Source organism: Equus quagga, chromosome 12 (genome assembly GCF_021613505.1).
Source record: "Equus quagga isolate Etosha38 chromosome 12, UCLA_HA_Equagga_1.0, whole genome shotgun sequence".
NCBI lineage: Eukaryota > Metazoa > Chordata > Mammalia > Perissodactyla > Equidae > Equus > Equus quagga.
Genome location: NC_060278.1, coordinates 8,548,064 through 8,572,555, shown reverse-complemented (window position 1 = coordinate 8,572,555; position 24,492 = coordinate 8,548,064). Strand labels below are relative to the sequence as shown.

Here is a 24,492-nt window from a genome sequence, read left to right as displayed (position 1 = left end):
GCTTGGGACCCTTCTGGGCCTTGCCCTACCTCTCTCTTCATCTCGCTGTTCATTTCTTTCTTTTATGATAGACTGGTAAATGTAGATCAAGTTTTTTTTCCCCCCACTTGCATTGCTCAGCACATGCCTGGCATTTAATGTGTTCAGTGCTTACTACTAGTTACTATAATTTTATTTTTATTGATTTTAATAGTGTGTCATTTTTTATGTTTACATGAATTTCTGTAGGATGAATTCTTGTGAGTGAGACTCCTGGGTCAAAGGAGAAATACATTTGTAATTTTGATAGGTGTTACCATATTGCCCTTTAGAAAGGATATACTACTTTTTGTTTGTTTGTTTTTGTTTTTTTCTACTCCCAATTCATTTTATTGAGTCGGTTTAGAAGACTGGTTGAGATTACGAATTTGAGAATCAGGCATCCCTGATTTTGCATCCTGACTCCACTGATTATTAGTTGTGTGACCATGGCAAGTCACTAAACCTCTCAGAGCCTTCTTAGTCTTCTCATCTGTAATAAAATAATAATAATAATAATAAACTACTTCAAAGTACTGTAGGGAATAATAGATGAGTAGAAACTAGTTAACACAGTGTCTCATCCAGTGCTCGATGCCAAAATAATCATCTTATATAGCATATTTATTTTTTAGCACCTACTGTGTGGCATCTTTTTTTTTAAGAGGTGACTAAACTTTAATGCACAAGTTGAAGTGTTTTATTTATTTTTTAAAATTTTATTTATTTTTTACCTTTTGACCCCCTTATTTCTCCCACTCTCCCCTGCCCCCTGCCTCTGGCAACCACTAATCTGTTTGCTGTGTCTATGAGCTTTTTTGTTATTGTTTTTTGAGATTTCACGTATAAGAGAGAACATATGGTATTAGTGTTTCTCTGTCTGATATATTTCACTCAGCATAATGTTCTTGAGGTCCATCCATGTTGTTGCACATGGCAAGGTTTCATACTTTTTTATGGCTGGACAATATTCCATTGTGTGTGTATACCAGATTTTCTTTATCCATTCATCCATCGATTGATGCTTAGGTTGTTTCCATATCTTGGCTATTGTAAATAATGCTGCAACGAACATGGGGATGCATATATCTTTTCAAGTTAATGTTTTTGGGGTTTTTTTTGGGTAAAGACCTAAAAGTGGAATTCCTGAATCATATGACAGTTCTATTTTTAATTTTTTGAGGAATCTCCATACTGTTTTCCATAGTGACTACACCAGTTTACCTTCCCACCAACAGTACACTAGGGTTCCGTTTTCTTAACATCCTTGCTAACACTTATTATTTCTCATCTTTTTGGTAATAGCCAGTCTAACAGATGTAAGATGATAGCTCATTTTGGGTTTTGATTCACATTTCCCTGATAATTAATGATGTTGAGCATCTTTTCATGAACATTTTGGCCATTTTGTATGTCTTTGGAAAATTATCTGTTCAGATTTTCTGCCTATTTTTTAATGAGACTTTTTTTTTTGTCATTGAGTTGTATGAGTTCTTTATATATTCTGGATGTGAGCCTGTTATCAGATATATGATCTACAAATATTTTCTCCCGTTTAGTAAGTTGCCTTTTCGTTTTGTTGGTGGTGGCCTTTGCTGTGCAGAAGCTTTTTAGTATTGTATAATCCCACGTCTTTATTTTTACTTTTGTTGCTTTTGCTTTTGGTGTCAAGATTCAAAAAATCTTGCCGAGACCTATGTCAAGGAGCTTACTGCCTCTGTTTTCTTCTAGGAGTTTTATGGTTTTAGGTCTTATGTTCAAGTCTTTAATCCTTTTTTGTTGTTGTTTTTTTTGCTGAGGAAGATTTTGCCGTGAGCTGCCAATCTTCCTCTTTTTACTTGAGGAAGATTGTCCCTGCAGTAACATCTGTGCCACTCTTCCTCTCTTTTGTATGTGGGTTGCCGCCACAGCATGGCTGCTACTAGTAGTATAGGTCCGGCCCAGGAACTGAACCTGGGCTAGGGAAGTGGATCATGCTGAACTTAACCACTAGGCCATGGGGCCGGCCTCATCTTTAATCCATTTTGAGTTAATTTTTGTGTATGGTCTAAAATAGTGGTTGAGTTTCATTCTTTTGCATGTGGCTGTCCAGTTTTCTCAATGTCATTTAAGGACAGAGACTGTCCTTTCCCCGGTGTATATTCTTGGCTCTTTTGTTGTAAATGAATTGACCATATATGTGTGGGTTTATTTCTGGGCTCTCTATTCTGTTCCATTGCCATATGTTTTAATTACTGTAGCTTTGTAGTAGAGTTTGAAATCAGGGAGTGTGATGCTTTCAGTTTTGTTCTTCTTTCTCAAGGTTGCTTTGGCTATTTGCGGTCTTTTGTGATTCCACACAAATTTTAGGATTATTTGTTCTATTTCTTTGAAAAATGCTGTTGGAATTTAGATAGGGATTGCATTGAAGCGATAATGGCTTTGAGTAGTATGGATATTTGAACAATAGTGATTCTTCTAATCTATGAGCACGGAATATCTTTCCAATTATTTGTGTCTTCAATTTCTTTCATTAATGTCTTGTAGTTTTTAGTACACAGGTCTTTCATCTCCTGTCTTAAATTGACTCCTAGGTATTTTATTCTTTTTGATGCAATTGTAAATGGGGTTTTCTTTTATTTCTCTTTCTGATATTTTGTCATTAGCATATAGAAACACAACAGATTTTTGTGTATTGATTTTGTATCCTACAGCTTTACTGAATTTGTTTGTTAGTTCTTACAGTTTTTGATGGCTTCTTCAGGGTGTTCTATTTATAATATCATGTCATCTACAAATAGTGACAGTTTTACTTTTTCCTTTCCAATATGGATGCGTTTTATTTTTTTTCTTACCTAATTGCTCTGGTTAGGACTTCAAATACTGTGTTGAATGAAAGTGTCAAGATTGCCTTGTTCCTGATCTTAGAGGAAAAGCTTTTGGCTTTTTAGCTTTTCACCACTGAGTATGATGTTCGCTGTGTCATATATGGCCTTATTATGTTGAGGCATATGTTCCCTTAAGTAAAGTATTTTCCTTAATTCTTTTAGCTGTTCTAGCAAATTATTGAACCTTAGGAGGAGGTTGTAGGAAACCCTGATTTATATCTGTCTGGTAGATTAGAAGTATGGGTGGCCTGGGACTTTTGTATGGCATCTGAAATGGGATCAGGCTTGTGAGACTGAGCTTTTAGCCTCTGGGTACTTGGTGTCAATTGAATTGAACTTTTGGACACCCAGTTGGCGTCAGAAAATGGGATGAGAGAGACAGATGACAATATATAGATAAATAAGTAAATATATAAAGTGTGTTAGATAGTCAAAGTGTCAAGAAAAAAAATAGAGCAGAGGGGCCAGCCCGGTGGCCAAGTGGTTGAGTTTGCATGCTCCACTTTGGCTGCCCAGGGTTTCACGGGTTTGGATCCTGGGCATGGACGTGGCACCGCTTGTCGGACCATGCTGGGGTGGCGTCCCACATGCCACAACTGCAATATACAACTATGTACTGGGGGGATTTGGGAATAATAATAATTAAAAAAAATTGGCAACAGTTGTTAGCTTACGTGCCAATCTTTAAGAAAATAGAGCAGAAAAGGGGGATAAGGAATATTTTTTAGAGGAGGGTTGTTGAAAAATGAAATAGGGTGGCTAGGGAAAAGACTCATGAAAAGATGACTTTTAAGTTAAGAACTGAAGGGAGTTTGAAAGCAGGCTGTGTTACTAACTGGGCGAGAGGGAATCAACGGCAGTCCCAAGGCCTTGAGGTGAGGGCCTGCCAGGTGTGTTCCAGGAGCAGCAAGGAGATCAGTGGGGCCAGAGCGGAGAGAATGAAGGGGAGTGTAGTGGTGGATAGATTAGGAGGTGGAGTAAAGAGCCACGGAGGGCTTTCTCTGTCCTGGTTGTTAGGACTTCGGCTTTTACTGTGAGTGGGAAGAGAAGCCGTTGAAGGGTTTTGAGCAGAGGAGTGATGTCATCGGACTTTGGTTTTAATGGCGCAGGCGCAGGGAGAATAGTCAGGAGGCTGTTGCAAAAATCCACATATAGATTAGATGGCGGTGACTTAGAACAGGATGGTGCAGTGGGGAGGCTAAGTCTAAGGGTCTGGAGATATGCTTACTTGTTTAAAAAGTCTGTGAGATATTTCATTTTGTGGTGGTATCATTTATTTAGCCACTCCTCTAACGGTGGACATTTCTAGCTTTCCACTAATTGTAAAATGTTTTGATAAAAATTGTCATCTACGTGTAGGCAAGCACTTAATCAGATTACTTCCTTAGAATAAATTCCTAGAAATTAGATTGCTGGGACAACGAAATGTGTATACAGTCATGTGTCACTTAACAAGGATACTGTCTGAGAAATGCATTGTTAGGTGATTTCGTCATTGTGCAAACATCATAGAGTGACTTACACAAACCTAGATGGTACAGCCTGCTACACACCTAGGCTCTATGGTACTAATCTTCTGGGACTACCATGGTATATGTGGTCCATCCTCCACGAAACGTCATCATTCAGCGCATGACTGTATTCTTAATACTTTTGATTCATATAGCCAGAATACTATCCTGAAAGAATATACCCGGTTGTCTTCCTGCCAGCAATAAATCTGAGTATTTACAATTTTTAATATATAGTTTTGATATACAGTGTATGTAACTTTTTAAACATCCCAAATCCTGACAAAAAAATTTTTTTCTGTTGTTTTTTTTTAAATACACTCTTAATTTCGACTTTGATCTTCTTCTAGGTTACAGTTCCTCTGAGTCATCTCATCAATGCCTTTCAGTCACCTAAAACCACGTTTATTTCTCTCAGTGCATCCGTTTCACAAAACCATCATCGAGATGCAGTTCCTGAGCGTGAGGCTCCCAGCAGTGAGGTAATAGCTTTTCCCCTGGTTGTGTGACAAAGCCTTTTTGATTTAGTACATTGTAGACATGTTTGAAAGATCTTTCTGTGTTTAGCTATTTGGAACAAGGTGATTTCGGTCTTTAGCTTAGTTTGTTACATTATTAAAGATGTCTAATTCTGGCTTTATTTTACATATAGAAAAGTTTTTAAAAAAAAATTTTATTGAGGTCATACTGGTTTATAACATTGTGAAATTTCAGTTGTACATTATTATTTGCCAGTCATCATATAAATGTGTCCCTTTACCCCTTATGCCCACCCCCTAACCCCCTTCCCCTCTGGTAACCACGAGACTATTCTCTTTGTGCATGTGTTAGTTTATCTTCTACGTATGAATGAAATCATACAGTGTTTGTCTTTCTCTGTCTGGGTTATGTTGCTTAACACAATCCCCTCAGAGTCCAGCCATGTGGTTGTGAATGGGACCATTTCATCTTTTTTTTATGGCTGGATAGTATTCCGCTGTATATATATACCACATCTTCTTTATCCATTCATCAGTCAGTGGGCACTTGGGTTGCTTCCACGTCTTGGCTGTTGTGAATAATGCTGCAATGGGCATAGGAGTGCATAAGTCTCTTTGAATTGTTGATTTCAAGTTCTTTGGATAAATACCCAGTAATAAGATAGCTTGGTTGTATGGTATTTCTATGTTTAATTTTTTGAGACATCTCCATACTGTTTGCAGTAGTGGCTCCACCAGTTTCATTCCCACCAGTAGTGTATGAGGGTTCCCTTTTCTCCACATCCTCTCCAACATTTGTTATTTTTTTTGTCTTGTTGATTATAGCCATTCTGATGGGGGTAAGGTGATAAAAGTTGGTTTTATTCTTTAACATTTAATCTATAAAAATTTTCATGTGGCGGTATATTTGGTATTCACTTCCTGGATTACTACTCGAATGATACCACTTAGATACTCTTTCGTGTTCATCTCACAGTAGCAGTGAACCCGCAGTTAATGACCAAGATTGCCTTTCCAGTCTCAGGGAAGATAGAAAAGTAAGAAGTTGTCATCTACCACCTTATAGGAGCTTTCACTGTAGCTGAACAATTAGCACATAGGAACCGGAAATTGAAATGTCTAAGCTATGAAAATATACTTTCAGTACTCAGAGAATTCTAAAATCAGTGTTGCCTAGGATAATAGGGAATTCCCAGCCTAGGAGCCTTTGTGTTTATACAGTTCCTTAATAAGATAGTTGCTTGTAGCTCAGAAGACATTTTTCATAGAAAACATTATAATCTATAGTTAAGTTTCCCCAAGCCTCTTTAGCCCATAAGTAGTTTATATTGTTAGTCCTGACATCAGGGGCTATAGCAAAGGAGAGTGGAGGAGTTGGATAAAAGTTCACTTTGGGGGCGGGTTTGTGGGGGCTGTCTTAGGATAAAATTTTAACTAGCTGAAAGGTTTGTCTTTGTCATTTTTATGCTTCCTATTTATACTTTCTGCCCAGTTCCTGTTGCCTCTTTCTGTAGCCATTGTCTTTCTGCTGTCGTGACACCTTTCTCCGAAGTTACAAGTTACGGTCTAAGAGAGCTTTCCTCATGAAGAGAGCTTTCCTCATGAAAATGTTACATGTATCAAGATTGCTACATGCAGCAAAACTATGTACATGTTAGAAATTTTGGCAAGTATTATGTAGGTAGAAGAAATTCACCTGTGATCCTGTTTCTCAGGGATAATGCTATTAACCTTTGTATTTATATTTCATTTCTCTTTTTTCTCTTGTAGTTTTATATTTTATAATAATTGGATCATGCTCTATAAGCTGATTTAGATTCTGCTTTGTTCATTTAAAAGTCTTGTGAACTTATGTCGTTTTCTATGTTTTTAATGACTTCAAAGTGTTGGGTATGATGTCCCTTTCTTGGATATTGTTTCAATTTTTTGTTGCTATAGAGAGCACCACTTTTACCGTTTGTGTTGCTAAATCTTTAAAATTGCTGGGTCAGTAGTGAAGTACATTTTGGGGCTTGAAAAGTAGCTAAATTCTAGAAGCCTGTGTGGAGCATAAGAGTAATGGTCTCAAAGACAGAAGTGGTGTTCTTTACCTCTGATGTACCCTCATTAGCCTTACTGTTGTCTTCACTGACTGCTCGTTATTGCTTCACAAACATTTCACTCTCCTTAAGCATCCTACCTCATCTCTCCTCTCACTCCCTTTGCTGTGTGGCGACTTTGCTCTCATCAGGTCTTGCTCATTCAAACATCCGCTCCACAGTGCAAGTAAAAAATCTTCCTTTCAACTTCCTTCAGGCTTCTTTTCCCTTTGCTTTCAGAGTGCTTGAAAAAGATACTCTGAACTTAGAACTGTACCTGCAAAACTTTCATTCACACTACATCCCATTGTAGTTTGGCTACTACTTTTACCATTTTACAGACTTATTTTGCTATATTTTTGTTGATTTCCTTAATACTAATTATAGGCCTTTTAAAAAATTCACATCTTTTTCAACTTTTCCTTAGCATTTGATCTTGCTGAACATCCACTACTTTCAAATTACTCTTAAGTTGAGTGAAGTTATATTGCTGATTTTTTTCTCTTTCTGTTTTGCTGGCCTTTTTTGTGGCCAACCCCTTAAATATTGAGTGTACTGTGCATTTATCCTTAATCTAATATTCGTTATGCACAGTCTCCCAGGTTATATCCCATTTTCATATCTTCACATAACGTTTATATATCTTTGTTCTGCTAACTCCCAAATATATCTCAAACCTAAAGTCTCTCTAAAGTTTTAAAGTAATTTATCTAGTGGCTTGTTAAAATGTCCCTCTAGACAGGCTCCGGGGACCTCAAAATTAAGATGTCTGAAACTGAGCTACTCCCCCAGATTCCAGTATATTTAATCTTAAAGCGGTTTCAGCCCCTTTTTATTGGTCTGGGTCTAACTGGGAGAAAGAAACCGCATGGTTATTTGAACAGTGAAAATTTAATGTAAAAAACTAGTATAACTTTTTAGTTTATTATTTAAAAAACTATATTTTTACAGAGGATTGGAATAAGTATAGATTGGCTAGTAATAAGTAAAGAAAACTCTAAAATTCATATAAGACGAGCAGATTCCAGAAACAGCTAATCCTCCTCAGACTGAGATGGAGCATCCCAGGAAGAGTTCTCCTCCCTCGAGCTGAGGTCCTGACCTTGTGGGGGAGGGCAGGGCCTTGGCTCACTGAATGGCAGGGAAGTCACTGGTGCCACGCCAGCTGAACTTGATGGAGATCTGCCCCCTCGGGTACCAGGGAAAGCTGTTCACGGGCATGTGTCTTACTGGAAAAACTGCTCCAAAACTGCCTGGTGAAGGAGTGGTGCCATGGGAAGCTGCTGGGTACTGCCAGCCACTGCGCTGCAGGAGCCAGGCTTTGGAGAAGCTGCACAAGCTGCAGGAGCCAGATGCTGGAGAAACCCTGGGTGCTGCAGACAGGAGCTCGCTGAGTGAGCACTCTAGAACCAGGAACAAACCCTCTTTCCTCCTGCAGTGTCTCTCAAGTGCCCTCTACTGACACAGCTTGACATCGTGCCAGCTGGCAAAGGAAAAATACTTAAAGGGCCCACATTCGTGTTCATGGCAACAAGAGGGATGAATAGGAGCTGAGAGACAACAATCGAAAACCAGCACATCCATCCAGCACCCTTCTCCCTCCCATCTCTCTTACTCTGCCCGTTTCTTCAAATGTCTGCTGTCTGTGATTTGTTATTTCCATCCTTCTTAGTTAGGGTTTAGTTCAGCCTCAGACCATTTTTCTCTTCTTCCATCCAGTGTGTCTTCTTTATCTTCTATTTTCTATCAAACAAAACTAATCTTATTAGCTCTAGAATTAAATTCAAACAGTACTCTTCACAATTTGGCCATAGCCTGTCTTCCTAGTCCCTTCTTCCGTCACTAAACTTTTTACTACATCTCAAACATTCCCGGCCCTTTGATGACTTCTTCTTTGCCCCCTTCCACAAGGCTTCCTCCCCCAGCATTTTGCTAATTGGTTGTTACCTCAGTGAAGCCTCATCCTATTTAGGAAATTAGTTGCTCTGTGTTCCGTGTTCTCTCACCACTTGTTTTTATGTCTCTGTAATGGTGGTTACCATGTAGTGTATTTACCATGCTTTTATGGTCCGAGGACCTGACACCCAATCAGTAAGGGGAGTCATTCTCTTTCTTAGTTAAGACTCTATATTTCCCTTTTGAAGTCTGTGTATTGTAAACAGACTTTTAGGTTTCCCATTTTAAAAGATAACTGTTGAAAAGTTGCTCTTGAATATTTCAGTCCTTCTGTTTCCATTATAATAATATCCTTTACACTGAATAATTTTTAGAAGTTTACAAAGCACTTTTAAGTATTTGCTTTCATCATGCCTCTAACTGTCTCACTACATATGTTAGGATACACGGGTGAGGAAGGCATGATGTCTTCCGTTGACCCATACTATCTTGTTGTGAAATAGGCAGGGTGTATTTCGTCCTCATTTTACTGGTGAGGAAATGGATTCTAAGAATATGAATGACTTCTCACAAAGCTAGGAAGTGACAAAACCCCTGAATGTCAATCCACAGCTATAAAATCTGTGGATGTAACTTTACATCCATCGTAAGAAGTTGTTACATTACTTACTCTGTTTTTGTTCTCCTTGCTTCAAGTTCTAGCTGTTTGGGGCTTGTAATTGTTACTGGTCTTTAGTGTTTTCCTATCAGCTCATGTGGACAAGAAAATAACTCACCTCAATCCAATTTTAGTTACTTTAGAACTGTTTCAAGGTGTGTGCATTTTCTTGCCTGGTTTGCACACATTTTGACCTTGTTCAGTTTCCCTCCTTAGTTGAAGTTAGAGAGAGGTAACTATAGAGCCTCTCAGTTCAAAGAAGGATCTCAGCACTGAGGCCCGAAGAGTGAGATGTCCTGTGGTGACAGAGCATACCCTTTCTCTATCAAATGGGCTTCTGCCTATGGGCAGTAGGGACTGGAGGAAGCTTTAAAGCTCGTGGACTGGTGATACCATTGGGAATAGGATTTTTTCACCTTTGTCAAACCTCATATTACCAACCTCAGTAAAACTAGAATTATAAAAATATTTGTACCAACTTATTTTTTAAATATTAGAAAGAAAACGGAAATCAGTACATTTGTTGGAATTTTAAAAATCCATATGGTTTCAACTGATGATAACTCTTTAAGTTAAATACCTTGATAAAACTGCTTACTTGGGCGGATTCTTTTACAGGCTGTAGTGAACTTGAGAGACCTTGGATTATCTGAGTTAAAAGTTGGACAGATTGATCAACTGGTAGACAGTCTACTTCCTGGATTTTGCAAAGGCAAAAACGTTTCTTCCCATTGGCATACGTCTCATGTCTCTGCACAGTCCTTCTTTGAAAATAAATATGGTAAGTCAATATATTTCTTCTTCCAATTAAAAATAAGCCATTTTAACGCTATTAATAATTCTAATAGATACCGTTTATTAACATCTACTATGTGCCGGGTTCTTTTCTGAGTTCTTTTTGTTTTTGGGGTCACTGTTCATATTGGAAGAATTGTAGATTTACAGAGAAGTTGCAAAGGTAGTACAGAGAGTTCCTGTATACTCTTCGTCTGGCCTCCCCTAATGTTAACTACTTACAGAACCGTGGTACATTTGTCAAAACTAAGAAATTAACATCGGTATAGTACTTTTAACTAAACTATAGACTTTATCTAGATTTTACAAAATAAAAGTTAATTTCTCCAAATCACTAGTTTTTCCGCTAGGGTCCATTTTCTGTTCCAGGATCTAGTACAGGATACTACATAGTGTTTAGAATAGGGAGTGTTGTGGGTTGTTTTGACAAACATTTATTGGATTCCAGGTAACATACTAATCTCTAGGAATACATTGAAGAAACAGTCATAGTCCCTTATTTTATAGAATGTCTTTTCTTATTTGAATTTTCTTATTTGAATCTTATAATGATCTAGTATTATAATAAGTAGGCAGTTTGTTTGAAAGGAACGTCAGCTGCGTGAGTTTCTTTTTGGGTGGTACTTAAGGAATTTTAGAGGCTTATCAAAATACTTGTTTTATGCTGATGAAAGGAGAGATTTTTTTAAATCAATGTAAGCTGTAGAAGCCCGGGAATAATAGAGCAAGTTTGAATAGTTTTGTGACAAAGGTTTGATTTGAAGCTGTACTTTGTGTAAACTTAATTCATTTACTAATTCTTCATTCTTCTTTTGCCTTCATTTCATATAAGGGCTGTAGGATAAATAAAGAATTCAAGAGTGAGAAAAAAGTTTTTGAGCTTGGATTAAAAGTCTGCTTTCATTTTTTTTTATTAAGATTATGATAGTTAACAACCTTGTGAAATTACAGTTGTACATCATTATTAGTCATGTTGTAGGTACACCACTTCACCCCTAGTGCCCTCCCCCAACCCTGGTAACCACTGATCAGTTCTCTTTGTCTATATGTTAACTACCACCTATGAGTGGAGTCATACAGAGTTCGTCTTTCTCGGTCTGGCTTATTTCACTCAACATAATACCCTCAAGGTCTATCCATGTTGTTGTGAATGGGACGACTTTGTCCTTTTTTATGGCTGAGTAGTATTCCATTGTATATATGTACCCTATCTTCTTTATCCAATCATCAGTTGCTGGGCACTTAGGTTTGTTCCATGACTTGGCTATTGTGAATAATGCTGCAATGAACATAGGGGTGCATGGGACTTTTGGAATTGCTGATTTCAGGTTCTTAGAGTAGATACCCAGTAGTGGGATGGCTGGGTCATAAGGTATTTCTATTTTTAACTTTTTGAGAAATCTCCATACTGTTTTCCATAGTGGCTGCACCAGTTTGCATTCCCACCAACAGTGTATGAGGGTTCCTTTTTCTGCACAGCCTCTCCAACGTTTGTCACTCTTGGTTTTGGATATTTTTGCCATTCTAACAGGTGTAAGGTGATATCTTAGTGTAGTTTTTGATTTGCATTTCCCTCATGATTAGTGATGATGAGCATCTTTTCATGTGTCTATTGGCCATCGTATATCTTCTTTGGAGAAATATCTGTTCATGTCCCCTGCCCATTTTGTTTGATTTTTTTGTTTGGTTTGATTTTTTTGTTGTTGAGCTGTGTGAGTTCTTTATATATTATGGAGATTAACCCTTTGTCAGATAAATAACTTGTAAATATTTTTTCCCAATTTTTGTTTGAATCCTGTTTTCTCTTGCCTTGAAGAAGCTCTTTAGTCTGATGAAGTCCCATTTGTTTATTCTTTCTATTGTTTCCCTCATCTGAGGGGTTATGGTGTCTGAAAAGATTCTTTTGAAGCTGATGTCAAAGAGTGTACTGCCTGTATTCTCTTCTAGAAAGACTTATTGTTTCAGGCCTAATCTTTAGGTCTTTGATCCATTTTGAGTTTATTTTACTGAATGGTGAAAAAGAATGGTTGATTTTCATTCTTTTACATGTGGCTGTCCAGTTTTCCCAGCACCATTTGTTGAAGAGACTTTCTTTTCTCCATTGTAGGCCCTCAGCTCCTTTCTCGAAGATTAGCTGTGCATAGATGTGTGGTTTTATTTCTGGGCTTTCAATTCTGTTCCATTGATCTGTGCATCTGTTTTTGTACCAGTACCATGCTGTTTTGATTACTGTAGCTTTGTAGTATGTTTTGAAGTCAGGGATTGTGATGCCTCCAGCTTTGTTCTTCTTTCTCAGGATTGCTTTAGCAATTTGGGGTCTTTTGTTGCCCCATATGAATTTTAGGATTCTTTGTTCCATTTCTGTAAAGAATGACGTTGGAATTCTGATTGGGATAGCGTTGAATCTGTAGATTGCTTTAGGTAGTATGGACATTTTAACTATGTTTATTCTTCCAATCCATGTGCATGGAATGTCTTTCCATCTCTTTATGTCGTCATCGATTTGTTTCAAGAAAGTCTTGTAGTTTTCATCATATAGATCTTTCACTTCCTTGGTTAAATTTATCCCAAGGTATTTTATCCTTTTCGTTGCAATTGTGAATGGGATTGAGTTCTTGAGATCTTTTTCTGTTAGTTCATTGTTAGCGTATAGAAATGCTACTGATTTATGTATGTTGATTTTGTACCCTGCAACTTTGCTGTAGCTGTTGATTGTTTCTAATAGTTTTCCTAAGGATTCTTTGGGGTTTTCTATATATAAGATCATGTCGTCTGCAAACAGCGAGAGTTTTACTTCTTCGTTGCCTATTTGGATTCCTTTTACTTCTTTTTCCTGCCGAATTGCTCTGGCCAAAACCTCCAGTACTATGTTGCATAAGAGTGGTGAAAGTGGGCACCCTTGTCTTGTTCCTGTTCTGAGAGGGATGGGTTTCAGTTTTTGTCCGTTGAGTATGATGTTGGCTGTGGGTTTGCCATATATGGCCTTTATTATGTTGAGGTACTTTCCTTCTATACCTATTTTATTGAGGGTTTTTATCATAAATGGATGTTGGATCTTGTCGAATGCTTTCTCTGCATCTATTGAGATGATCATGTGGTTTTTGTTTCTCATTTTGTTAATGTAGTGTATCACGTTGATTGACTTGCGGATGTTGAACCATCCCTGTGTCCCTGGTATAAATCCAACTTGATCATGGTGTATACTCTTTTTGATGTATTGCTGTATTCGGTTTGCCAAAATTTTGTTGAGGATTTTTGCATCTATGTTCATCAGTGATATTGGCCTGTAGTTTTCCTTCTTTGTGCTGTCCTTGTCAGGTTTGGGGATCAGGGTGATGTTGGCTTCATAGAATGTATTAGGGAGTGCCCATCTTCCTCTATTTTCTGGAATAGTTTGAGAAGGATAGGTATTAAATCTTCTTTGAATGTTTGGTAGAATTCTCCAGAGAAGCCGTCTGGTCCTGGACTCTTATTTTGGGAGAGGTTTTTGATTACTGTTTCTATTTCTTTACTTGTGATTGGTCTATTCAGATTCTCTATTTCTTCTGATTCAGTTTTGGGAGGTTGTATGAGTCTAGGAATTTATCCATTTCTTCTAGGTTGTTCGATTTGTTGGCATATAGTTTTTCATAGTATTCTTTTATGATCCTTTGTATTTCTTCGGTATCTGTTGTGATTTCTCCTCTCTCATTTCTAATTTTAAAACCTGCTTTCATTTTATTATTTTTTATGCTATGCTCCCTCCTTCCTGAGGGGAGCCGTTAGTGGTTTAGAGTGAGGAGGAGACTAGGATCAAACTCAGTCCTGCCCCCAGTGACTATGGGATTCACTTTCTTTCTCTAAATGGTTGTTTTCTCATGTGAAGTGTGGGGAGTAACTCCTTATCTCACGTTGGAGGATCAAATGAAATAGTCTAAGTAAAGTACGTGGTGCATAGTAAGTATTCAGGAGAGTAAAATTTTTGTTACTATCATTATTATTATAGTGTTATTATTACTATTGCTCTTCTGGGCTGCACATTACATTTTCTTTTAAGGTTGTTCCTCTTACTGCCAGCCGTTTTCTTGGCTTAGGCAGACAGAGATATTAAGAAGGAGCTTCTTGACTTGACCGTAAGGGTTCTTAGAAAAATCCTTGAATCCTAACTGTAATATAAGGATAGATGAGAACCAGTGTCTATTTTTGTTGCCTACCTTTTCCCTGGGGTCACGGATGTAACCTAAAATGGGGCCTATTAGTCAAGAGTGGGAATTAGGAAGGATTACTGAACTATTCGTGGCCTCTAGCTACGGAAGGAACTTTCTTTGTACCCAATGACTATGGAAGACCTCTGGTTTGCAGTGTTTTATCACATTGTTCATTAGAGTTTTTGAAATTGTCTCTAGGAAATAGCAATTCTTTTGTCTCTTTATGCTCTTAACTAAAAGTAACTTTAGCTAAACATATATATCTTTTACCTCTTAATTTGAATTTCATTTCCTTGTCAGCTATATTCGTATATCAGATAAAAGAGAGAATCTCACAAACAAGTGATAGACAGTAAAGTGATGAAGAACTGTAATTAGATTAGCAGTGTTTTTAGATATTTCTAAAAGCAGAGTCATATATGGACAAATAAGAGGCAAAACTTGTATTTTGTGTCTTTTTAATATTTGGTAAAATTGTTATATTCCATATGACTTCACCCACCCCACATTTGGTTTGGCCATTGGGAAATTCACTTTGTGCAATTTCTCTCCAGGTTACTTAGATATGTTTGGTACTTTACGTTCCTCTTGCTTGTATAGACAACATTCAAGAACTCTTAAAAGCATTTGTTCAGATCTTCAGTACTGGCCAGGTAAGAAACAAAAACTGTTTATTTTCAAAAAAAATAATAGATTTATTTAATATGTTCTGGTTTGTCTTTCTTACTGATATTAATGATTATAAATATTCATTTGTAGCTTATAGTAGGACTTATAGAATATTAGGAACCCATTAGTTTGGGTATTGTGTAATTTTTAATCGGGAAACTATAAAATAGGAGCTGAATTTTGAGTGTGAGTGATAAGTGCCACAGTAAATCAGACTCTAGGGAGCGTATCTACACGTGCTTCAAAATAGTTAACTAAGCACATTTGCTTACTTCTCATTTTCAGAATCTCATTGCAATGACATAAAAATGATAAAGAAGGCAGAGCAGTAGCAGAGGTGCTTTATCAATGGACTAGAAATTTGAGGACTTTCCATAAATTCCATAAAGTCAGTGACATCAAATTGACAGCAAAATCAAATATGCATTCATTCATATTTATTTAATACCAGGCACTAATGATAGGTGTTAGGTGATACTGATATTATAAATGAAAAAGACAGGTGTCCTTATAGGACTTATAGTAGTGTGACATGAAGGAGATGAGTACTGCTGTTTCCAGTAGAACGTCAGAAAAACCCCGAGTACCGAGTCAGTAATAGTGGGCTCATAGTAAACAGTTGAAAGATTGCCAAAAGTGGGCCAATCACAGAACAGTTACGGCTTGTAACTCTTAGGCTACTATGGGCAGAAAACACCTTTGTAATAAGGTGTGTGTGTGATGAGAGGGTTCTGTCTTTGAAGGCTCCTGGTTTGAGCACTGATGACAAAGAGAGCAAGACAGTACCCCAGCTTCCTTTGGACTTGACTCGTACACCAAAGGTCTCCTGCTCCTTCACCGTAAGCCCATGTTTGTAGTCCAAACACATTTACTGCCTTAGTAGTTTAGAGGAAACCTATCTTCAGTTAGTACTGATCACTGTGTTCTTCTTTACAAATATGAATAGATTAGCAAGAATCTCCACGTATTTGAGGAAAACTTGTAGTGTGAAAGAGAAGCACGAAGTTGAGCAAAGAAATCGTAATCCTCTGAAGAAATGGTTAATGCAGAAGACATAAGAATGCTTAAGAAGGGTGATCTATTTTTAAATGTTCATGGAAGATTTGTAAAAATTGAGCATGTATTAGGGTATGAAGAATATCTTAATATTCAAAATGTAATAATAACTAAGAGGTTAGGTTCTGTGATCACACAATAAAACTAAAATCACATTAACAGAAAAGATAGCTTAAAATTTGGAAATTTGAGGTACTTTTCTAAGTGTCCTGTGGCTGAAGGGAGATCAAAACTGAAATTACAGTCACGAACCACAATGAAAATCTGCATATCAAAATCTTTGGTTTTAGGACAAAGTGATGCTGAGGGCATTGTATAATTAGAAAACAAGAAAAAGGGGAAATAAATTGATTAGACGTTAGCTTTGAGAATTTATTTTAAAGAATGGGAGAAAGTAATATGGATAGAATAGACATTAAATGAATATAAAAGCAAGAAACAGTTTTACTTAATTAAACCAAGAATAAGTTTAATTTGGAAAAAACCAATAAAATAGAACAAGTCTGATTAAGAAACAATGAGAAAATACAAACAAGTCTGATTAAGAAACAGTAAGACAATATGATGTTACAAGTGAAAAGTGGGAACTGCCACAGATGATGAAAATTTTGAAATTATAAAATAGTGTGTATAATTTTATATTGTGAGTAAAAATGTATTGAAAACAGACAGTGATCCAAGCTATAAATTTGCAAACTTGACCCAAGAAGAGATAAGACAATCATAAAATTTGAAAGATAATATTTTCCCAGTGTAATCCCTTTGCCCCAGAGGCGCTAGGCTCAGATGGTTTCATCGTTGTGTTCTGTTTCCAAAGAGCAGAAGTTTCCTGCTATTTCAAACATTTTTCATAAAGAAAAAGATAGAATAGGCTTCCCTGTTTATTCCATGAGATTACTGATAATAAAATATTAACACAAAAAAAGAATGCAGGGGGCTGGCCTCATGGCTGAGTGGTTAAGTTCACGAGCTTGGCTTTGGCGGCCCAGAGTTTTGCTGGTTCAGATCCCAGATGTGGACATGGCACTGCTCATCAGGCCATGCTGAGGCGGCGTCCCACATGGCACAACCAGAAGCACTCACAACTAGAATATACAACTATGTACTAAGGGGGCTTTGGGGAGAAGAAGAAGAAAAAGAAGATTGGCAACAGATGTTAGCTCAGGTGCCAATCTTTAAAAAAAACAAACAGTCTTTAAAAAAAAGTGCAATACATCAATTTCACTTTATGATACAGATACAGAAATTGTAAATAAAGTCTGAAAAGTGTAGAAATGTGCTAAAAAATATGATTAAGGAATATAGGAGTGATTTAACATTAGGTAGTATATTAATTTATCGTATTAATTGATGACAAGAAAAACAGTATTGTTGCAATATGTGATTAAAAAGCACGTGATATATTTTAATTGGTATGCTTCCTAAAAACTCTTAGAAAGCTGGAATAGAGTAGAATAGAATTTCTTAAGAACATCTATTATGATCTCATTAATACGAAAAGTAAGATGTCTAGTATCCTTTTTGTTCAGTAATTTGAACAATGTGATTAAATGAATTTTCTAAAATAGGTTCTTTATTGTTTTTTTCAAATTAAACTTATTCTTGGTTTAATTAAATAAAACTATTTTTTGTTCTTAAATTCACTTAATGTCTGTTTTATCCACATTAATTTTTCTTGTTCTTTAAAAAAATTTATATATAAATTAACATGAATTTTTAAAAATTTATCTATAAATTAGTGGAAGGGGCAGAATTATAATTAGCAGGGGTATGATTATTTACCAGAAAATTCAAGAAAATCAATAGAAAGATTGCTCAGGTAGTAAGAATTCATTACATTGGTACCATATAAGATAAATGCATAAAAATCAATAGTTTTCTTAGATTGTAGCAATAGATTTTATTTAGAATTTCTTCAAAACCCGTTAAATCTTTTATCCTGACAAGAAATCTATAACAGGATATATACCCAGACACACGTGTGTACGTGCGTGAAACTTTACTGAAGGAAATAAAAGAAGACCTGACTGAAATAAAATGAGGGAATGCTGTACTGCTCTTCAGAAGGACTCAGCATTCTAATAGTGTCAATTTATGCCCAAATTTATTAATTCACTGCAGTTCCAATAGAAACCCTAAAGGCTTGTTAAGAAAAAAAAATAAAGATGAAGGTCTGAAAAAAAAAGTTAAAAGTATTAGATGAAGTGAGTAGATTGTGTTTGAAATCTTAATTTAGGGATGAGACTCTGTAATCAAAACACAACGCAGAAAACACTAAAGATTAAAAGATAGGGCTATGTTAACCTTGTAAATTACTGTATCATGTAATTAAAAAGCCATATTAAGTATTATAAACATCAAAATAAATGTTTGAAATGTACGTAACTAAAGGTTAGTATGTACGACATCCATATTCTTCTACAAATGAGAATGGAAAAATGGGCAAGGGTCATGAGTAGTCACTTCACTAAAGAATAAAAAGTCAATAAAAATAAAAAATTTTTTCAAAATTTTTCCTTCTAATCTGAAATGCGTGTTAAAACAAGGCCTCAGTTTTACCTATCAGATTTGTACAAATTTGTATTTGTAACATCCGGTGTTTGCAACAGTATGGAGAAAAGGACATTCATATTCATTGGTGTTTGTAAAAATCGATAATAGCCTTTTAGACGGCAATTTCTCAGTGTCTAATAATTTGAACCTCACAGTTTCACTTTTAAGAATTAGTTCACATGTGCCGAAAGATAATATGTACAGGAATGTTTACTGCAGTATTATTTTTAGCATTTAAACACAGGAAGCAACTAATGTCCATAGTAGAGAAGAAGTTGAATAAATTGTCGTACTCTGATAAATTGGAAAACTATGAACAGCCGTTAAACCGAATGCACTATCTGACCTGTTCTGGAAAACGTCCATGATGTGTTGTTAAGTAAAGGAAGACAATTGCAAAAAGTTAACGTGCTATTTTTATAGAAAGAGCATGTGTTTCAGTGCATAGAAGTTTAGTCACAGAATGGTTAACAGGGTTACTTCTGGGGAGCAGGATGAGGGTTGGAGGAATTAGGAGATGCTGACTTTTATTTGATACTCATTTACTCTTTTTTTTTTTTTTAACATTTTAAATTACCAAGAAAATGTAAAGTTATTTGTATAGATTCAATCCATTTTGATGACTTTAATGATAAGTGTGTTGATGTGTCAGGCAACGAAGTGTTAAAAAATAAGATGATAAAGTAGGAAGTACAAGTATGGTGGCAGAGTGTTGAATCTTAGGCAATTTTCTTTTCTTATAGAAACTTACAATGAGAGGTAAATGTGCTCCTGTTTTATTCAGTTTTCATACAGGCTCGGAGTTTTAAAACTTTGAAATCAAGGACACGACGTCTGCAGTCTACCTCTGAAAGATTAGCAGAAACACAGCATATAGCACCATCATTCGTGAAGGTAATTAGACCTTTTTTTGGTTCGAAAAAGCAGTAATTTTCGAGTTATTAAAATGAGAACCTTCAATATCTGATTTCTTTTGTTGGCTGATTGGTTTTCTCCCATCTTTCCACTTACGAAAAAGGACGAATAACCTGTGTGATCTTTACACCTACAGCTCTTCTGGGTGCCAGGCTTTTCTCTCCACTTGCGTATTAGATGTCTCCCTCCTGATTTTTTTTCCCTGCCAGCCTATACCTGCATGTGTGTTCTCTGTGTTAGTGAGTAGCATCCACTTTAGCTAGAAACATGGGGACCAACCTTGATTTGTCCATCTTCTCCCACCTCCCACATCCGTTAATTAATTAATTGCTAAAGCCCTGTTGATTCAGCCTCTTAAATATATCTTTCTTTCTTTTCTTTTTTGAAGAAGATTGGCCCTGAGCTAACATCTGTTGCCAATCTTTCTCTTTTTGCTTGAGGAAGATTGTTGCTGAGCTAGTATCTGTGCCAATCTTCCTCTATTTTGTATATGGGATGCCACGACAGCATGGCTTGATGAACAGTATATACGTCTGCACCTGGGATCCAAACCCATGAACCCTGGGCCGCTGAAGCAGAGTGCAAACCCACTACACCACCGGGCCAGCCCCAGTATTTCTTAAGTCTCTGTCTCATCATCTCCAGTTCCACTGCATAGCTAGACTATAACCATTTCTTGCCTGGATTTCTCTAATAAACATTCATTTAGTCTCCTTGCCTTTTGTTTTGCTACCCTCAGTCTAGCTTCCAGACTGCCACCACCAGTCTGTCTAACATGCGTTAATGTAATAATTATATTCCTCTGCTTTATTGTCAGACTCCTGCCGTGGTGCACAGGCCATTTCATCATTTGGCCCCTGCCTACCATTTTTCTGTTCCCATCTTTCAGTGTGCCACCCCCTTTGTACCCCTACCCTCCTCCTCGCTTGGCATTTTGAAGTCCTGTCACAGAAGATTGCTTGCAGTTCTTGAGCACTAAAGGCTGCTGTTTCATGCCTCTGTCACATTGTTCACGTTGTTGGTTCCCTGTGGTTTAGATATCCAATCTCTTTAAGGCTTTTCCTGACTTCCTTAAGTAGAATTTATTTTACCACCATACCTAGCATTTCTAACAAAATATCAAAATGATTTTTTAGTTATTTGTGCATCTCTCCCCTATAGACTGAAAACATTCAGATCATTAGTTATTTACTTGTGTCTTCAGAACTTACAAAGGGCCAAATAGATGAAATGTGTTCAATAAACATTTAATATAGGAATGAGGATTTTCTTCTGGCAGAGATAAAGGAGTGTGACGTCAACTGTTTCAGTAGTGTTCTTTCAGAGAGTTTCTTTATATTAAATGATCGATGCAGGTCTAGGGTCCAGTGTTAGTTTCCTAGCCATTGATTAAGAGATTTATTGCTGAATTTTAATCTAATTCCTCACATTGATAATAAAAATGGGAAATACTAGAATTTTAATGAATTATTTTGTGAGTGGTCACAAGTCACAATATTTCTGGGGAGTGTCGTTATCTATATAGTCAGCCAATACTGATGTGTTGTTTGTGTATTTAGGGATTTCTTTTGCGGGACAGAGGAACAGATGTTGAGAGTTTGGACAAACTCATGAAAACCAAAAACATACCTGAAGCTCATCAAGATGCTTTTAAAACTGGTTTTGCAGAGGGTTTTCTGAAAGCTCAAGCACTAACACAAAAAACCAATGGTACGTTGATTTGACACCATGTGTTTGAGAAGAATGTTGGAAAGGAAGTTGTAGCCCTACCTTCAAGTGATTGTAAATAACTTTTCTAACAATCATCCAACTTTCTGTTGGTTATATTCTACCATGTTTGTAACTGAAGCTGTGTAAAAATGGAAATACCTACTGGCACTTTCACTTTATCAAGTGAGAAACCAAAGTCAAGGACAGAAGCATGAGTGACTCCATGAAGTTTATGGTAAGAGGGTGCTGAAAGGAAATCCTGGCACTTCTGCAGAAGGATGCCATGTTCCAAGATTGCATGTGATGAAATGGGATCATCATCAGTTTAACCTGATGTTTGCGTCTCATTGAGCTGTCATTTCTCGTTGATGTCGTTTGATTTAAGGCTTTTTCTTTCTCCTCCAGATTCTCTAAGACGAACCCGTCTGATTCTCTTTGTTCTGCTGCTATTTGGCATTTATGGACTCCTAAAAAACCCATTTTTATCTGGTAAAGGCTCTTTTTATTTATCTGACTTATTTAAAAAAATCTTTTAAATACTCATCTATTTTTCATAGTTAGTCTACCTAAGACTTAGAGAAAGAAAACATTAATGTTTATAGGTCTCGGCCTTCAATTCCTGAGTCAGGATTTCTCAGATTGGGTCACTGAGATTGTTTTTCACTTGGAAGTAGAAAAGTTTTAATCTGTTGTGATTGTGTATTGTCTGCATTGTCTGAGGGCTTATTCACATCGCTTTGTGGATGACAAAGTTCCTTCAGACACTGTACAAGTTCAAGTTTTCGAGATAGATGATTAATATTTTGTTAAAGTTCCCAGGATTATGTTAGAGTGAAAATGTTATGTCAACTTCGAGTAATGGTTAGTGTCCCAGATTTTTAGAAAATGATCCCTGTCCAATTAGAAAATTTTTTAAAATGTTGAAGAATTTTATAATAGCAATATAGTCATCTGTTTCAAAGACAAATTAATAAGTTGAATTTGTTTTAAAAATATATTAAGAATAAGACTTTAAATGAGTCCCATTATTTTTTCAGTTTGCCAGTTTAATATAAAGTCCTCATGTCAGGTGTAAGTGGTTCCACTTGCCTTTCCAACTGCTACTCAGTTTTCGCCCTGTGTTCCCTACTCTTTGTGATTGATTACCTTGAGAGCAAAAACTAATGTCCAGTTAAGAACATCGATTGACCTGGATCGGGACTTCATCCCAGAACTTGCATGTAGCCCCAGATGTTTTTAAAGTTTTTTGTGGCATCAAACCTGAGATTAGGTTTTGACATCCAGGAATAGCCTTTTTATACCTAGATTCACCTTCTCTTGTCTCCTTTTTTCCCAAAAAGAACCAGTATCAGGACAATAGGGTGAGATTGGTGGGGTAGTAGGAGGGTGGGATGAGTTCTGATTATTCTTTTATGTTTCTTAATTGCTATATTAAGCAAAATATACCTTTGGGTAATTACTGTGTTTGTTACGTCCAACTGGTTCTCCTACAAATTTATTCACATTCCAATAACTATGTAGGTATTTAAATAATTTAGTAGGCTAAAACTGTTAGTTTCCATTCTAAAATTACTGTTTTAAATTTGGTCGCCTAACTTGTATGTTCTTACTATGTTAAGCATTTCTTGTTAACCCTGTACTTTTTCCTACATCATTCTAAATTTCAGTGTATCTTTTTTTTTTCTTTTTTGGAGGAAGATTAGCCCTGAGCTAACACTTGCTGCCAATCCTCCTCTTTTTGCTGAGGAAGACTGACGCTGAGCTAACATCCATGCCCATCTCCCTGTATTTTTTCTGGGACACCTGCCACAGCATGCCCTGACAAGCATGGTATAGGTCCGTACCCAGGATCTGAACCCTCAAAGCCCCGGGCTGCTAAAGCAGACCATGTGAACCTAACCACTGCACCACCGGGCCAGCCCTAAATTTCAGTTTATCTTAAAGACAATATTTTTGGCTTCTTCTGAGGAAATTAGAAATTGCACAGTTTACTCATTTATAGCTCCTTCTACTGTGGAAGTTTACTGAGGGGGGAGAGGTTTAAGAAAGCTTTCTAATAGTTTCCCCACAGTTGATCTCAAATATTTTATTATCCTACCAAACTCTTACTGCCTGTCTTGTACTGAATGATGTCATTACTGCTGTATCATCTAAGGGCAAGTATTAACAGTTGTCAGAGGGAGAAGCCTACATGAGCAGTGAAATAGTCTGTTAAGCTTCACTCTTTCTTTTTTTTAATGCCAGAACCACTTTTTTATGCTAGGTTCAAGGGGATGTATTTCAAAGTGTAGATCCACGATTAGTTGAATCAGGATAATTAAGGATGATTATCAAAAATGCAAACTCTCCTGGGCTCTTTTCCTAAATTTACAAACCAGAAGGTCTGGGCCATGTGGCTGGGAAACCTGCATTAATACATTTCTCAAGTGATTTTTCTGCATACTGGAGTTTGAAAACCATTGGATTAAGATTTCTGTCGTTAAATATTAGAAGGAGCAGAGGAAAATAATTCTTAGTTTTAACAGGCAAGTACAAAGATGCTGTTCTAATGTGAATCATCTCTCCCTTGGACATTGGCTAGCAATCCAGAAGACCTAGTTTCTACTCCTTACCCTGATTGAATGTATGTGAACTCAGATATTTAATTTTTCTGAGTTTTCCTTTCTTGTGTCTGAAAAATCAGGTGGTTAGAATTTTCTGATTCTATGAAACGTATAAACATTTCTTTTCTTCCTGTTAGTTCGCTTCCGGACAACAACAGGGCTTGATTCTGCAGTTGATCCTGTCCAGATGAAAAATGTCACCTTTGAACATGTTAAAGGAGTAAGTTAAAAAGTTTACATTCCCCTCTTCAAACATTGTATACTTGTATAAGATCAATATTTGATTGTAAAGGTGTGAAATAATAGAAAATAGGTACATTGGTCTCTGCCTCTGGTTCCTGACACAGAGCTTCTAAATCCCTTGGAGTTTCCTGGGTGTTTAGAGTGTCTTTTGTTCTAATGAGGGGACTCTGAGTGGGCTCCTGGATGGCTTCAGGATGAGGGCTGCTCACCAGAAAGGCCAAGGCAAGGTTAAAAGCTTAGAACTTTCATCTCCA

At 36.7% G+C, this 24,492-nt stretch overlaps 1 protein-coding gene across 1 annotated transcript in view; it reads left to right on the top strand.

Moving 5' to 3' along the window:
* The window catches only part of YME1L1 (YME1 like 1 ATPase), a 46,728-nt gene that overhangs the window by 5,673 nt on the left and 16,563 nt on the right, over positions 1 to 24,492 (top strand). The window contains exons 2-8 of the mRNA XM_046678820.1: positions 4,747 to 4,878; positions 10,126 to 10,288; positions 15,044 to 15,142; positions 19,552 to 19,661; positions 21,242 to 21,392; positions 21,798 to 21,881; positions 24,133 to 24,215. Of these exons, the coding sequence (XP_046534776.1) occupies positions 4,747 to 4,878; positions 10,126 to 10,288; positions 15,044 to 15,142; positions 19,552 to 19,661; positions 21,242 to 21,392; positions 21,798 to 21,881; positions 24,133 to 24,215 (822 nt within the window). The remainder of the gene's footprint in view (positions 1 to 4,746; positions 4,879 to 10,125; positions 10,289 to 15,043; positions 15,143 to 19,551; positions 19,662 to 21,241; positions 21,393 to 21,797; positions 21,882 to 24,132; positions 24,216 to 24,492) is intronic.